This window comes from Ranitomeya imitator, chromosome 4 (genome assembly GCF_032444005.1).
Source record: "Ranitomeya imitator isolate aRanImi1 chromosome 4, aRanImi1.pri, whole genome shotgun sequence".
Classification (NCBI taxonomy): Eukaryota; Metazoa; Chordata; class Amphibia; order Anura; family Dendrobatidae; genus Ranitomeya; species Ranitomeya imitator.
This window is the reverse complement of record NC_091285.1, coordinates 407,106,541-407,123,236: the sequence shown is the minus strand read 5'-3', so window position 1 is coordinate 407,123,236 and position 16,696 is coordinate 407,106,541. Positions and strand designations below refer to the sequence as shown.

Genomic DNA, 16,696 nt, shown 5'->3' with positions numbered 1-16,696 from the left:
TCCCCTCAAATAACAGTGAAATTCTAGTTTGGGAGGTAGCAAAACAAAAAAAAAAATGCCATGGGTGTGTGTGTTTGTGGGGGAGGGGCGTGAATGCTTTCGCAAGCCACTAACACTACTTATTTAAAGGGAAGAGCTCTATTTTGGTCTCATCCACAAAACATTGTTCCAATTCTTTTAGCTTGTCCAAGTGATATTTAGTAAACTGTAGACAGGCAGTAATGTTATTGTTCTATTATTCTGGTTTACACAAGTGATCTAGTAAACTGTAGAAAGGGAGCAGTCTTATTTCTGAATAACAGTTGCATTCACCCAGCAATCATGCCATGCACACCAAAGTTGTTTAGTTGTCTCCTGATGCCACTCATAAACATTAACACTAGTTCATGTGAAAGAGTCGTTTAGTTGCTTAGAGGTTACCTTAGGTTCCTTTGTGACTTCATAGACTATTATACGACATGTTCTTAGAGTGATTTTTGTTGGACAAAAGGGTTATTTTTATCTATAGGAGACATTTAGGGCCTTAATTTTCTAGCACACCATCATCCTTCTCACATAGTACAATCTACTGTAATAAATACCATCACTGAAAAGAAAACACACATTCACAACAAAATATTGCCATAGTGATTATATTGGTTTAAACATGAAAACATAGTAAACTTATACCAAAGTATAAAAAATGCTGACGATATCAGGTTAAAATACAGAACATGCAGATTCAGAGAAAAATTAAAGGGAACCTGTCACCCCGTTTTTTGAGATTGAGCTATAAATACTGTTAAATAGGGCCTGCGCTGTGTGTTCCTATAGTGTATGTAGTGTACCCCGATTCCCCACCTATGCTGAGAAATAACTTACCAAAGTCGCCGTTTTCGCCTGTCAATCAGGCTGGTCAGGTCGGGAGGGCGTGGTGACATCGCTGGTTCTTCCTCAGCTTTACGTTGGTGGCGTAGTGGCGTAGTGGTGATCAAGCAGCGCGCGATCTGCGCTGTCATCCCTTTCGTCGGTGGGGGCGGCCATCTTCCTGGGGCCGCGCGTGCGCAGATCGAGTGCTCTGCTGCACGGGGCTTCAGGAAAATGGCCGCGGGATGACGCGCGTGCGCATTAGAGATCGCAGCGGCCATTTTCCCAAAGCCGAGATGCAAACTCGGCTTTGGGAAAATGGCCGCCGCGATCTCTAATGCGCACGCGCGTCATCCCGCGGCCATTTTCCTGAAGCCCCGTGCAGCAGAGCACTCGATCTGCGCACGCGCGGCCCCAGGAAGATGGCCGCCCCCACCGACGAAAGGGATGACAGCGCAGATCGCGCGCTGCTTGTTCACCACTACGCCACCAACGTAAAGCTGAGGAAGAACCAGCGATGTCACCACGCCCTCCCGACCTGACCAGCCTGATTGACAGGCGAAAACGGCGACTTTGGTAAGTTATTTCTCAGCATAGGTGGGGAATCGGGGTACACTACATACACTATAGGAACACACAGCGCAGGCCCTATTTAACAGTATTTATAGCTCAATCTCAAAAAACGGGGTGACAGGTTCCCTTTAAAGGGAACCTGTCACCCCCAAAATCGAAGGTGAGCTAAGCCCACCAGCATCAGGACTTATCTACAGGGGTTTATCTGTAGCATTCTGCAATGCTGTAGATAAGCCCCCGATGTATCCTAAAAGATAAGAAAAAGAGGTTAGATTATACTCACCCAGGGGCGGTCCCGGTCTCGTCCGATGGGTGTCGCGGTCCGGCGCCTCCTATCTTCATCAGATGACGTCCTGTTCTTGTCTTCACGCTGCGGCTCCGGCGCAGGCGTACATTGTCTGCCCTGGTGAGGGCCGAGCAAAGTACTGCGGTGCGCAAACGCCGGGCCTCTCTGACCTTTCCCGGCGCCTGCGCATTGCAGTACTTTGCTCTGCCTTCAACAGGGCAGACAAAGTACACCTGCGCCGGAGCCGCAGAGTGAAGACAAGAAGAGGACGTCATTGTAAGAAGATGGGAGGCCCTGGACCGCGACGCCCATCGTTCCGGGACTGCCCCGGGGTGAGTATAATCTAACCTCTTTTTCTCATCTTTTAGGATACATCGGGGGCTTATCTACAGCATTCCAGAATGCTGTAGATAAGCCCCTGATGCCGGTGGGCTTAGCTCACCTTCGATTTTGAGGGTGACAGGTTCCTTTTAATAAATGGTAATATTTAATGCAATAGCAATGAGATCTTGGTACTGCTAACTGTAATAATTTCCAACTCTTGTGACTTGGTAGTGTGCTACCAAAACCTTGCTACTTCTGTTACTGTTCACACAGTGGTTATCTTCTTGTCTTTGGTGGCCTGCTTGATGGCAGCCTGCTCACAAATTATCTCCTTGAGTCGTTGCAGCCTCATATTTTGGGTAGTTTGGTCACCTACTCCTGTCTGACTGCGATGAAGAAGGCTGAGGGCATTGATGTACTCCAGTTCGGTATATTTCACCCCTTGGTCCACCACTAGATTTAGCAGCTCATCGGCAGTGTTGTACATCATTTCATAGTACTGCCTGCAAATTGAGAACACAAAGTCAAAACATGGAATCTGTTCAAGGAGAGAAAACAGCAGATTCTCTGATGGGATATTTTACAACATTTCTAATATTTGGTTGTACTATTGATTTGAACCACTTTTTAAGTCTGCACTGATTCGCAACCAACATCCCCTAATGAAGACCCTCCAGGGCTCTCGTTACCCTTTATTGCCAGCAGATCTGCCTGCAGTAGTTCTTACGCTGTCAATCAAACGCGCTGGGTTGTAGCACAACTCAGCTATGCTATGCTGAAGATTCACTGATACCAGCTGCATCTGCTCCCAACTACCCAGTCTAATCTATGAAGAGCAGATGCCTCTAGGATCCTAATGGAACATTCACCAGACACCATTTTGCTCACAATTGTGTGGTAGCACATTTCAGCTATTCTATGCTCAGCTATGCTGTGCATGCAGGGTAGCGCATGATCATGCTCTGGAAATCCTCATGAACCACCAATGAAAAGTGGAGTTTGTCAATATTAATAAATAATGTCAAATATTGGGTCACAGTCACTATATTCAAATATATCAATGGTCAACTCATCCATAGAAATACAAATTGCCCATTTTGAGATCCATCTATTTATACCAGAAAGCACAAAGGAGAGCAGAGAGAGAGGGGCCTGCATCACTGAGGAGAAGCAGGGCACTGCTGGTAAATGTAGCTTTTAGCAGATAAGAATGGAACCACAAATTCAGCTCTGTGAAGCTGGATCCACATATGGGCAGAAGAAGGAGAAAAAAAGACAAACGTAGAAGAAAAACGTTATATTTTGCTTGCACTGGATAACAATAGTAATGCAGATACTGTGCTTTGTAAATAAAATGTTGCCATAATGGGAATAACCGTTTAATGTCCAAATAAAAAAAACAAAATTTCGAAAGCATTATTGAATCTTTGGCACATAAATAACGTGAAAAAAATTCACTTTGTGTATTAAAAAATTCTCAAAGCATATTCATTTAGTAAACCCTTGTAATATTTGGGACAATTTATGACCAGCATTTACTATTATCTATTATTGTACTAAGGTATCCCTAGTGTAGAAATAAATCATAGAAATTTAATAATATACGATTCTTCCACATCTTACTTGCGTCTTCCATTTCTAGTCATTTTTCCCCTTCATCAACTTGTATGTTTTGAATCTTGACTGATACAAGATTTTGTCTACATGCTGAATACTGATTTACTGCAAGAAAGTAGATGATGTTTCAAACGTAACTATTTACTGTCCTAGCATTGCAAAGCGGTCTGCATCTTCTGAAAGATTAACTGTAAACTCTGTCTCTTAGATTGTATGCTTATGGAGACATGTTACTAGGTATCATGTTTCTGTATATAGTTAAAAAAGCACTCCCTTAATATTTATATATTCATTAAATATGTACAGTGGGGCAAAAAAGTATTTAGTCAGTCAGCAATAGTGCAAGTTCCACCACTTAAAAAGATGAGAGGCGTCTGTAATTTACATCATAGGTAGACCTCAACTATGGGAGACAAACTGAGAAAAAAAAATCCAGAAAATCACATTGTCTGTTTTTTTTAACATTTTATTTGCATATTATGGTGGAAAATAAGTATTTGGTCAGAAACAAACAATCAAGATTTCAGGCTCTCACAGACCTGTAACTTCTTCTTTAAGAGTCTCCTCTTTCCTCCACTCATTACCTGTAGTAATGGCACCTGTTTAAACTTGTTATCAGTATAAAAAGACACCTGTGCACACCCTAAACAGTCTGACTCCAAACTCCACTATGGTGAAGACCAAAGAGCTGTCAAAGGACACCAGATACAAAATTGTAGCCCTGCACCAGGCTGGGAAGACTGAATCTGCAATAGCCAACCAGCTTGGAGTGAAGAAATCAACAGTGGGAGCAATAATTAGAAAATGGAAGACATACAAGACCAATGATAATCTCCCTCGATCTGGGGCTCCACGCAAAATCCCACCCCGTGGGGTCAGAATGATCACGAGAACGGTGAGCAAAAATCCCAGAACCACGCGGGGGGACCTAGTGAATGAACTGCAGAGAGCTGGGACCAATGTAACAAGGCCTGCCATAAGTAACACACTACGCCACCATGGACTCAGATCCTGCAGTGCCAGACGTGTCCCACTGCTTAAGCCAGTACATGTCCGGGCCCGTCTGAAGTTTGCTAGAGAGCATTTGGATGATCCAGAGGAGTTTTGGGAGAATGTCCTATGGTCTGATGAAACTAAACTGGAACTGTTTGGTAGAAACACAACTTGTCGTGTTTGGAGGAAAAAGAATACTGAGTTGCATCCATCAAACACCATAACTACTGTAAAGCATGGTGGTGGAAACATCATGCTTTGGGGCTGTTTCTCTGCAAAGGGGCTAGGACGACTAATCCGGGTACATGAAAGAATGAATGGGGCCATGTATCGTGAGATTTTGAGTGCAAACCTCCTTCCATCAGCAAGGGCATTGAAGATGAAACGTGGCTGGGTCTTTCAACATGACAATGATCCAAAGCACACCGCCAGGGCAACGAAGGAGTGGCTTCGTAAGAAGCATTTCAAGGTCCTGGAGTGGCCTAGCCAGTCTCCAGATCTCAACCCTATAGAAAACCTTTGGAGGGAGTTGAAAGTCCGTGTTGCCAAGCGAAAAGCCAAAAACATCACTGCTCTAGAGGAGATCTGCATGGAGGAATGGGCCAACATACCAACAACAGTGTGTGGCAACCTTGTGAAGACTTACAGAAAACGTTTGACCTCTGTCATTGCCAACAAAGGATATATTACAAAGTATTGAGATGAAATTTTGTTTCTGACCAAATACTTATTTTCCACCATAATATGCAAATAAAATGTTAAAAAAACAGACAATGTGATTTTCTGGATTTTTTTTTCTCAGTTTGTCTCCCATAGTTGAGGTGTACCTATGATGTAAATTACAGACGCCTCTCATCTTTTTAAGTGGTGGAACTTGCTCTATTGCTGACTGACTAAATACTTTTTTGCCCCACTGTATATGTGTTTGATTTATAGTGTGCGTATATTAATATACTCACTTACTGCCACTTACTCCGGGATCGAGAAGAGTTCTAGAAGCTCAGCTTCTCATTGACATCACATGGAAATGGCTTTTACCATGTAAGTCTATGAAGTGTCACAACAAGGCTTCAGAGAGTAAGCCGGAGAGTCTGAACTATGGTGACATCACTTTAGAAAAGGAGCGGAACGGTGCTGGATCCCAAAGTTAGCAGAGGTAGGTGAGTATATTAAAGGGAACCTGTCACCCCGAAAATCGCGGGTGAGGTAAGCCCACCGGCATCAGGGGCTTATCTACAGCATTCTGTAATGCTGTAGATAAGCCCCCGATGTTACCTGAAAGAGGAGAAAAAGACGTTAGATTATACTCACCCAGGGGCAGTCCCGCTGCTGGTCAGGTCAGATGGGCGTCTCTGGTCCACTGCGGCGCCTCCCATCTTCATTCCAAGACGTCCTCTTCTGATCTTCAGCATCATGTTGAGGGCAGAGCAAAGTACTGCAGTGCGCAGGCGCCGGGCCTCTCTGACCTTTCCGGCGCCTGCGCACTGCAGTACTTTGTTGTGCCCTCAACAGGGCAGACAAAGTACGCCTGCGCCGGAGCCGTGGCTGAAGATCAGAAGAGGACGTCATGGAAGAAAATGGGAGGCGCCGCAGCGGACCAGAGACACCCATCTGACCTGACCAGCAGCGGGACCGCCACTGGGTAAGTATAATCTAACGTCTTTTTCTCCTCTTTCAGGTAACATCGGGGGCTTATCTACAGCATTACCGAATGCTGTAGATAAGCCCCTGATGCCGGTGGGCTTACCTCAGCCGCGATTTTCGGGGTGACAGGTTCCCTTTAAGACATTCACACTAAAAAAAAACAGACTCACATTTAATGAAGAAAAAAATCATAATATTCATGATATGCATCAATTCTCATTATTAATATTACATCCATTTAGTAGTGTAACTAGAGCCCGATGGGGCCAGGAGCAAAATTTCGACCTGGACCCCCTCAACGCATGTTGGTCAGATGTACAACCCCTGGCAAAAAATATGGAATCACCGGCCTTGGAGGATGTTCATTCAGTTGTTTAATTTTGTAGAAAAAAAGCAGATCACAGACATGGCACAAAATTAAACTCATTTCAAATGGCAACTTTCTGGCTTTAAGAAACACTAAAAGAAATCAAGAACAAAAATGTGGTAGTCAGTAATGGTTACTTTTTTTAACCAAGCATAGGGGAAAAATTATGGAATCACTCAATTCTGAGGAAAAAATTATGGAATCATGAAAAACAAACAAACAAAAAAAACACTCCAAAACATCACTAGTATTTTGTTGTACCACCTCTGGCTTTTATAACAGCTTGCAGTCTCTGAGGCATGGACGTAATGAGTGTCAAACTGTACTCTTCATCAGTTTGGCTCCAACTATCTCTGATTGCTGTTGCCAGATCAGCTTTGCAGGTTGGAGCCTTGTCATGGACCAATTTCTTCAACTTCCACCAACGATTTTCAATTGGATTGAGATCCGGACTATTTGCAGGCCATGACATTGACCTTATGTGTCTTTTTTCAAGGAATGTTTTCACAGTTTTTGCTCTATGGCAGGATGCATTATCATCTTGAAAATTGATTTCATCATTCCCAAACATCTTTTCAATTGATGGGATAAGAAAAGTGTCCAAAATATCAACATAAACTTGTGCATTTATTGAAGATGTAATGACAGCCATCTCCCCAGTGCCTTTACCTGACATGCAGCCCCATATCATCTATGACTGTGGAAATTTGCATGTTCTCTTCAGGTAGTCATCTTTATAAATCTCACTGGAACGGCACAGAACAAAAGTTCCAGCATCATCACCTTGCCCAATGCAGATTCGTGATTCATCACTGACTTTTAATTCAGTCTTCCACAGTCCATGTTTGCTTTTCCTTAGCCTTGTTTTTTTCTGTTTAGGTGTTAATGATGTCTTTCGTTTAGCTTTTCTGTATGTAAATCCCATTTCCTTTAGGCGGTTTCTTACAGTTCGGTCACAGACGTTGACTCCAGTTTCCACCCATTCGTTCCTCATTTGTTTTGTTGTGCATTTCCTGTTTTGGAGACATACAGTGCCTTGCGAAAGTATTCGGCCCCCTGGAACTTTTCAACCTTTTCCCACATATCATGCTTCAAACATAAAGTTACCAGATGTAAATTTTTGGTGAAGAATCAACAAGTGGAACACAATTGTGAAGTTGAACTAAATGTATTGGTTATTTAAAATTTTTGTGGAAATTCAAAAACTGAAAAGTGTGGCTTGCAATATTATTCAGCCCCTTTAACTTGATACTTTGTTGCGCCACCTTTTGCTGCAATTACAGCTGCAAGCCGCTTGGGGTATGTCTCTATCAGTTTTGTACATCGAGAGACTGAAATTCTTGCCCATTCTTCCTTGGCAAACAGCTCGAGGTCAGTGAGGTTTGATGGAGATCGTTTGTGAACAGCAGTTCTCAGCTTTTTCCACAGATTCTCGATTGGATTGAGGTCTAGACTTTGACTTGGCCATTCTAACACCTGGATACATTTATATGTCAACCATTCCATTGTAGTTTTTGCTTTATGTTTGGGATCATTGTCTTATGGGAAGACAAATCTCCATCCCAGTCTCAGGTCTTTTGCAAACTCCAACAGGTTTTCTTCAAGAATGGTGTATATTTGTCTCCATCAATCTTCCCATTAATTTTAACCATCTTCCCTCTCCCTGCTGAAGAAAAGCAGGCCCAAACCATGATGCTGCCACCACCTTGTTTGACAGTGGGGATGGTGTGTTCAGGATGATGATGTTAGGGGTAGAGATCCCACCTCTGCACAGGGGAAAACTCGAACCATCTCTGCTGCGGTCTACCATTCTTCTCCAGCCGCAGTGGAGCCTGTCAGCGGAGACGTCGGTCCCAGCGTCTGGCTCAGCCTGATACTGTGTGGATGATTACTGCTGCCTTTCCAGGCTCAGCCATTGTAGCCAGTTATGGTTAGCGGCGAGCAGACGTCTCTGGGACTAAGTCCTGCTTTTTCCCTTCTGAGCATGCCTAGTACAAGACCTCTCATTGGAGGTCGAGGGTCACATGCTCAGGTACTGCAACAGCTCCCATTGGTCCTCTAGGAAGGTCTGTTATGACCTGGTGGTCAGGACACTAATGGACCTGGTGGTTAAGAGCACACGGAAGACCTGATAGTTACTGATAATAAAGGACGAGCTCTGGGATGTGGGAACTCTGCTGACCGCAATCCCTAATCCTATCAAACACACTAGAAATAGCCGTGGATTGCGCCTAACGCTCCCTATGCAACTCGGCACAGCCTAAGGAGCTAGCTAGCCCTGAAGATAGAAAAATAAAGCCTACCTTGCCTCAGAGAAATTCCCCAAAGGAAAAGGCAGCCCCCCTGTTGTGAATTCTGTGGCAGAGCTCCCTCCTGTGGTCACAAATGGTACTTCGGCTGGTTCTCTCTGTGAGCTTCCGTTGGTGGAGGAAAGTGGTACTGCGGCTTCTGAGTTTCCTTCCTCAGGTGATGTGGTGAAGTCGTTAGGTGCTGCTCTATTTAACTCCACCTAGTGCTTTGATCCTGGCTTCCAGTCAATGTTCTAGTATTGGACCTGTTTCCTCCTGGATCGTTCCTGTGGCCTGCTGCTCTGCATAGCTAAGTTCCTCTTTGCTATTTGTTTGCTGTTTTTTTCTGTCCAGCTTGTCAATTTGTTTTTTACTGCTTGCTGGAAGCTCTGGGACGCAGAGGGTGTACCTCCGTGCCGTTAGTTCGGTACGGAGGGTCTTTTTGCCCCCTTTGCGTGGTTTTTGTAGGATTTTGTGTTGACCGCAAAGTTACCTTTCCTATCCTCGCTCTGTTCAGAAAGTTGGGCCTCACTTTGCTAAATCTATTTCATCTCTACGTTTGTCTTTTCATCTTAACTCACAGTCATTATATGTGGGGGCTGCCTTTTCCTTTGGGGTATTTCTCTGAGGCAAGGTAGGCTTATTTTCTATCTTCAGGCTAGCTAGTTTCTCAGGCTGTGCCGAGTTGCATAGGGAGCGTTAGGCGCAATCCACGGCTGCCTTTAGTGTGTTGGAGAGGATTAGGGATTGCGGTCAACAGAGTTCCCACGTCTCAGAGCTCGTTCTTGTTTTTTGGGTTATTGCCAGGTCACTGTATGTGCGCTCACCTCTATGTCTATTGTGGTACTGAATTACCTTTCATAACAGTACTGGAAGCCTAAAGTACTAATGATTCCCAATAGAGGGAAAAAAGAAGTTCTGAGACCATTTTTTTTTCTCTTTGCACTGTGTTTTGCCTTTTTTTTCCCCTAGACATTTGGGTGGTTCAGGACACAGGTGTAGCAATGGACATTAAAGGTCTGTCTTCATGTGTGGATCAGCTCACGGCAAGAGTACAAAGTATTCAAGACTTTGTGGTTCAGAATTCTATGTTAGAACCGAGAATTCCTATTCCTGATTTGTTTTTTGGAGATAGAACTAAATTTCTGAGTTTCAAAAATAATTGTAAACTATTTCTGGCTTTGAAACCTCGCTCCTCTGGTGACCCAGTTCAACAAGTTAGGATCGTTATTTCTTTTTTGCGTGGCGACCCTCAGTACTGGGCATTTTCTCTTGCGTCAGGAGATCCTGCAGTAAGTAATATCGATGCATTTTTCCTGGCGCTCGGATTGCTGTACGATGAGCCTAATTCTGTGGATCAGGCAGAGAAGAATTTGCTGGCTCTGTGTCAGGGTCAGGATGAAATAGAGGTATATTGTAAGAAATTTAGAAAGTGGTCCGTACTCACTCAGTGGAATGAAGGTGCGCTCGCAGCTATTTTCAGAAAAGGTCTCTCTGAAGCCCTTAAGGATGTCATGGTGGGATTTCCTATGCCTGCTGGTCTGAATGAGTCTATGTCTTTGGCCATTCAGATCGGTCGACGCTTGCGCGAGCGTAAATCTGTGCACCATTTGGCGGTATTACCTGAGCTTAAACCTGAGCCTATGCAGTGCGATAGGACTTTGACCAGAGTTGAACGGCAAGAACACAGACGTCTGAATGGGCTGTGTTTCTACTGTGGTGATTCCACTCATGCTATCTCCGATTGTCCTAAGCGCACTAAGCGGTTCGCTAGGTCTGCCACCATTGGTACGGTACAGTCAAAATTTCTTCTGTCTGTTACCTTGATCTGCTCTTTGTCATCGTATTCTGTCATGGCATTTGTGGACTCAGGCGCTGCTCTGAATTTGATGGACTTGGAGTATGCTAGGCGTTGTGGGTTTTTCTTGGAGCCCTTGCAGTGTCCTATTCCATTGAGAGGAATTGATGCTACGCCTTTGGCCAAGAATAAGCCTCAGTACTGGACCCAGCTGACCATGTGCATGGCTCCTGCACATCAGGAGGTTATTCGCTTTCTGGTGTTGCATAATCTGCATGATGTGGTCGTGTTGGGGTTGCCATGGCGACAAGTCCATAATCCAGTATTAGATTGGAAATCCATGTCTGTGTCCAGCTGGGGTTGTCAGGGGGTACATGGTGATGTCCCATTTCTGTCTATTTCGTCATCCACCCCTTCTGAGGTTCCTGAGTTCTTGTCTGATTACCGGGATTTATTTGATGAGCCCAAGTCCGATACCCTACCTCCGCATAGGGATTGTGATTGTGCTATCGATTTGATTCCTGGTAGTAAATTCCCTAAAGGTCGACTGTTTAATTTATCTGTGCCTGAGCACGCCGCTATGCGGAGTTATGTGAAGGAGTCATTGGAGAAGGGGAATATTCGCCCGTCATCGTCGCCATTAGGAGCAGGGTTCTTTTTTGTAGCCAAGAAGGATGGTTCACTGAGACCTTGTATAGATTACCGCCTTCTAAATAAGATCACGGTTAAATTTCAGTACCCCTTGCCATTGTTATCTGATTTGTTTGCTCGGATTAAGGGGGCTAGTTGGTTCACCAAGATAGATCTTCGTGGTGCGTATAATCTTGTGCGTATTAAGCGAGGCGATGAGTGGAAAACTGCATTTAATACGCCCGAGGGCCATTTTGAGTATCTAGTAATGCCAATTGGACTTGCCAATGCTCCATCAGTGTTTCAGTCCTTTATGCATGACATCTTCCGAGAGTACCTGGATAAATTCCTGATTGTGTACTTGGATGACATTTTGATCTTCTCGGATGATTGGGAGTCTCATGTGAAGCAGGTCAGAACGGTGTTTCAGGTCCTGCGTGCTAATTCTTTGTTTGTGAAGGGATCAAAGTGTCTCTTTGGTGTTCAGAAGGTTTCATTTTTGGGGTTCATCTTTTCCCCTTCTACTATCGAGATGGACCCTGTTAAGGTCCAAGCCATCCATAATTGGACTCAGCCGACATCTCTGAAAAGTCTGCAAAAGTTCCTGGGCTTTGCTAATTTTTATCGTTGCTTCATCTGCAATTTTTCTAGTATTGCTAAACCATTGACCGATTTGACCAAGAAAGGTGCTGATTTGGTCAATTGGTCTTCTGCTGCGGTGGAAGCTTTTCAAGAGTTGAAGCGTCGTTTTTCTTCTGCCCCTGTGTTGTGTCAACCAGATGTTTCGCTTCCGTTCCAGGTCGAGGTTGATGCTTCTGAGATTGGAGCAGGGGCTGTTTTGTCGCAGAGAAGTTTTGATTGCTCGGTGATGAAACCATGTGCCTTCTTTTCCAGGAAGTTTTCGCCTGCTGAGCGAAATTATGATGTTGGCAATCGAGAGTTGCTGGCCATGAAGTGGGCATTCGAGGAGTGGCGTCAGTGGCTTGAAGGAGCTAAGCATCGCGTGGTGGTCTTGACTGATCATAAGAACTTGACTTATCTCGAGTCCGCCAAGCGGTTGAATCCTAGACAAGCTCGTTGGTCGTTGTTTTTTGCCCGTTTTGACTTTGTGATTTCATACCTTCCAGGCTCTAAAAATGTGAAGGCGGATGCTCTGTCTAGGAGTTTTGTGCCCGACTCTCCGGGTGTATCTGAGCCGGCGGGTATCCTCAAAGAGGGCGTAATTGTGTCTGCCATCTCCCCTGATTTGCGGCGGGTGCTGCAAAAATTTCAGGCTAATAAACCTGATCGTTGCCCAGCGGAGAAACTGTTTGTCCCTTATAGGTGGACGAATAAAGTTATCTCTGAGGTTCATTGTTCGGTGTTGGCTGGTCATCCTGGAATCTTTGGTACCAGAGAGTTAGTGGCTAGATCCTTTTGGTGGCCATCTCTGTCGCGGGATGTGCGTACTTTTGTGCAGTCCTGTGGGATTTGTGCTCGGGCTAAGCCCTGCTGTTCTCGTGCCAGTGGGTTGCTTTTGCCCTTGCCGGTCCCGAAGAGGCCTTGGACACATATCTCTATGGATTTTATTTCAGATCTTCCCGTCTCTCAAAAGATGTCAGTCATTTGGGTGGTCTGTGATCGCTTCTCTAAGATGGTCCATTTGGTACCCTTGTCTAAATTGCCTTCCTCCTGATTTGGTGCCATTGTTTTTCCAGCATGTGGTTCGTTTACATGGCATTCCAGAGAATATCGTTTCTGACAGAGGTTCCCAGTTTGTTTCGAGGTTTTGGCGAGCCTTTTGTGGTAGGACGGGCATTGACTTGTCTTTTTCCTCGGCTTTCCATCCTCAGACTAATGGCCAGACTGAACGAACCAATCAGACCTTGGAAACATATCTGAGATGCTTTGTTTCTGCTGATCAGGATGACTGGGTGTCCTTTTTGCCTTTGGCTGAGTTCGCCCTTAATAATCGGGCCAGCTCGGCTACCTTGGTTTCACCGTTTTTCTGCAACTCTGGGTTCCATCCTCGTTTCTCTTCAGGGCAGGTTGAGTCTTCGGACTGTCCTGGTGTGGATACTGTGGTGGACAGGTTGCAGCAGATTTGGACTCATGTGGTGGACAATTTGACTTTGTCCCAGGAGAAGGCTCAACGTTTCGCTAATCGCAGATGCTGTGTGGGTCCCCGACTTCGGGTTGGGGACTTGGTTTGGTTATCTTCTCGTCATATTCCTATGAAGGTTTCCTCTCCTAAGTTTAAACCTCGTTTTATTGGTCCGTATAGGATTTCTGAGGTTCTTAATCCTGTGTCTTTTCGTCTGACCCTTCCAGATTCTTTTTCCATACATAACGTATTCCATAGGTCATTGTTGCGGAGATACGTGGCACCTATGGTTCCATTTGTTGATCCTCCTGCCCCGGTTTTGGTGGAGGGGGAGTTGGAGTATATTGTGGAGAAGATTTTGGATTCTCGTGTTTCAAGGCGGAAACTCCAGTATCTGGTTAAGTGGAAGGGTTATGCTCAGGAAGATAATTCCTGGGTCTTTGCCTCTGATGTCCATGCTCCCGATCTTGTTTGTGCCTTTCATATGGCTCATCCTGGTCGTCCTGGGAGCTCTGGTGAGGGTTCGGTGACCCCTCCTCAAGGGGGGGTACTGTTGTGAATTCTGTGGCAGAGCTCCCTCCTGTGGTCACAAATGGTACTTCGGCTGGTTCTCTCTGTGAGCTTCCGTTGGTGGAGGAAAGTGGTACTGCGGCTTCTGAGTTTCCTTCCTCAGGTGATGTGGTGAAGTCGTTAGGTGCTGCTCTATTTAACTCCACCTAGTGCTTTGATCCTGGCTTCCAGTCAATGTTCTAGTATTGGACCTGTTTCCTCTTGGATCGTTCCTGTGGCCTGCTGCTCTGCATAGCGAAGTTCCTTTTTGCTATTTGTTTGCTGTTTTTTTCTGTCCAGCTTGTCAATTTGTTTTTTACTGCTTGCTGGAAGCTCTGGGACGCAGAGGGTGTACCTCCGTGCCGTTAGTTCGGTACGGAGGGTCTTTTTTGCCCCCTTTGCGTGGTTTTTGTAGGATTTTGTGTTGACCGCAAAGTTACCTTTCCTATCCTCGCTCTGTTCAGAAAGTTGGGCCTCACTTTGCTAAATCTATTTCATCTCTACATTTGTCTTTTCATCTTAACTCACAGTCATTATATGTGGGGGCTGCCTTTTCCTTTGGGGTATTTCTCTGAGGCAAGGTAGGCTTATTTTCTATCTTCAGGCTAGCTAGTTTCTCAGGCCGTGCCAAGTTGCATAGGGAGCGTTAAGCGCAATCCACGGCTGCCTTTAGTGTGTTGGAGAGGATTAGGGATTGCAGTCAACAGAGTTCCCACGTCTCAGAGCTCGTTCTTGTTTTTTGGGTTATTGCCAGGTCACTGTATGTGCGCTGACCTCTATGTCCATTGTGGTACTGAATTACCTTTCATAACACCCCCCACATACAATGACTGTGAGTAAAGATGAAAATACAAACACAGATGAAATAGATTTAGCAAAGTGAGGCCCGACTTACTGAACAGACCGAGGATAGGAAAGGTTACTTTGCGGTCAGCACAAAAACCTACAAAAAGACCACGCAGAGGGTGCAAAAAAGACCCTCCGCACCGACTCACGGTGCGGAGGCGCTCCCTCTGCGTCCCAGAGCTTCCAGCAAGCAAGACAACAATAAAAAAGCAATCTGGACAGAAAAATAGCAAACCAAAGAAATACAAGCTGGAACTTAGCTTCTGCTGGGAAGACAGGTCACAAGAACGATCCAGGAGTGAACTAGACCAATACTGGAACATTGACAGGTGGCATGGAGCAAAGATCTAAGTGGAGTTAAATAGAGCAGCCAGCTAACGAATTAACCTCGTCACCTGTGGAAGGAAACTCAGAAACACCCACCAGAGGAAGTCCATGGACAGAACCAGCCGAAGTACCATTCATGACCACAGGAGGGAGCCCGACAACAGAATTCACAACAAGGTCCTGAAATTGGTGAGGTACAGTAGCAGCTCTCATTGGTCCTCTAGGAAGGTCCTGAAGTTACTGCAGCTATAAAAGTTTCGCAATATGCGGACATGATCTCCAAAAGGGCTGCGGAGACCCTTCCGCCTCACCGCCCCTGTGACTGTCCTATTGACCTCTTGCATGGTGCTGAGCCTCCCTGGGGTCGAGTCTATCCGTTATCTCTCCCGGAGACGGAGGCAATGTCACAGTACATCCAGGAAAATCTGGCAAGGGGATTCATTAGGAAGTCAGTGTCACCTACAGGGGCCGGGTTCTTCTTCGTGCAGAAGAACGGGGAACTACGTCCATGTATAGACTGCAGGGGTCTTAATCCCATCACCGTTAAGAATAAATATCCCCTGCCCCTGATATCTGAGCTCTTTGATAGGCTTCGGGGAGCAAGGGTATTTACTAAATTAGATCTGCGGGGTGCTTACAACCTGATTCGATTCGTATCCGTGAGGGGAATGAATGGAAGACGGTTTTTAACACCAGGAACGGGCACTATGAATAGGTCCCTTGGTAGCCCTCATCAAGAAGGGAGCAAATCCCAAATTGTGGTCTGAGGACATCTCCAAGGCCTTCACTTCTAATAAGTCCCATTTTGCTAGCGCTCCCATCCTACATTGCCTTGATATAGATAAGCCGTTTATAATGGAGGTGGATGCCTCTTCCGTTGGTGCTGGAGCAGTCCTCTTTCAAAAGGATGTTCAAGGTCGGAAGCATCCTTCCTTCTTCTTTTCCAAAAACTTCATACCAGCGGAGAGGAATTATTCCATCGGGGACAGGGAGTTGCTAGCAATGAAGTTGGCCTTCTCTGAGTGGAGACATCTTTTGGAGGGGGCTCGCTTTCCTTTCCAAGTATTCACAGACCACAAGAATTTGGTTTACATACAGACAGCCCAGCGGTTAAATTCTCGCCAGGCCAGAAGGTCCTTGTTCTTCTCCCGGTTCCATTTCACCCTCCATTTCTTTTCCAGGGAGAAGAACATTCGTGCCGACGCTCTCTCTCGCTCCATTGTGTCATCTGAGGAGGAAGAGGAGCCTCAGCTTATTGTCCCTACCGACAGTGAGAACTGTGGCTCCGGTTTCGCTAGAGTCTGTGCCTCCAGGCAAGACTTTTGTACCACCCAGTCTGCGTCCGGAGGTACTCTCTTGGGCTCACTCGTCCAGGTGGGTGGACATTTCTGGTCCAAAAGGACATCTGAGCTACTGGCGAGGACATACTGGTGGCCGCATATGGCCCGAGACGTCGCAGACTATGTTCGGGTGTGTGTCTCCTGCGCCAAGAACAAGTCTCCTCATCAACGGCCAGCTGGGTTGC

The 16,696-nt window shown here is 45.5% G+C and overlaps 1 protein-coding gene and 1 long non-coding RNA gene across 2 annotated transcripts in view; both read right to left on the bottom strand.

Annotated features, from left to right (window-relative positions):
- Window positions 1-616: 616 nt before the first annotated feature.
- Window positions 617-1,680, bottom strand: LOC138676252 (uncharacterized). The gene is made up of 2 exons (XR_011320768.1): window positions 1,559-1,680; window positions 617-743 (listed from the first exon to the last, which is right to left on the bottom strand). It is a non-coding gene; the product is annotated as an uncharacterized lncRNA (long non-coding RNA).
- A 470-nt stretch (window positions 1,681-2,150) lies between these two features.
- The window catches only part of EXOC4 (exocyst complex component 4), a 684,877-nt gene continuing 670,331 nt past the window's right edge, over window positions 2,151-16,696 (bottom strand). The window contains exon 18 of the mRNA XM_069765360.1: window positions 2,151-2,532. Coding sequence (XP_069621461.1) covers window positions 2,295-2,532 — 238 coding nt within the window. The 3' untranslated portion in view covers window positions 2,151-2,294. The remainder of the gene's footprint in view (window positions 2,533-16,696) is intronic.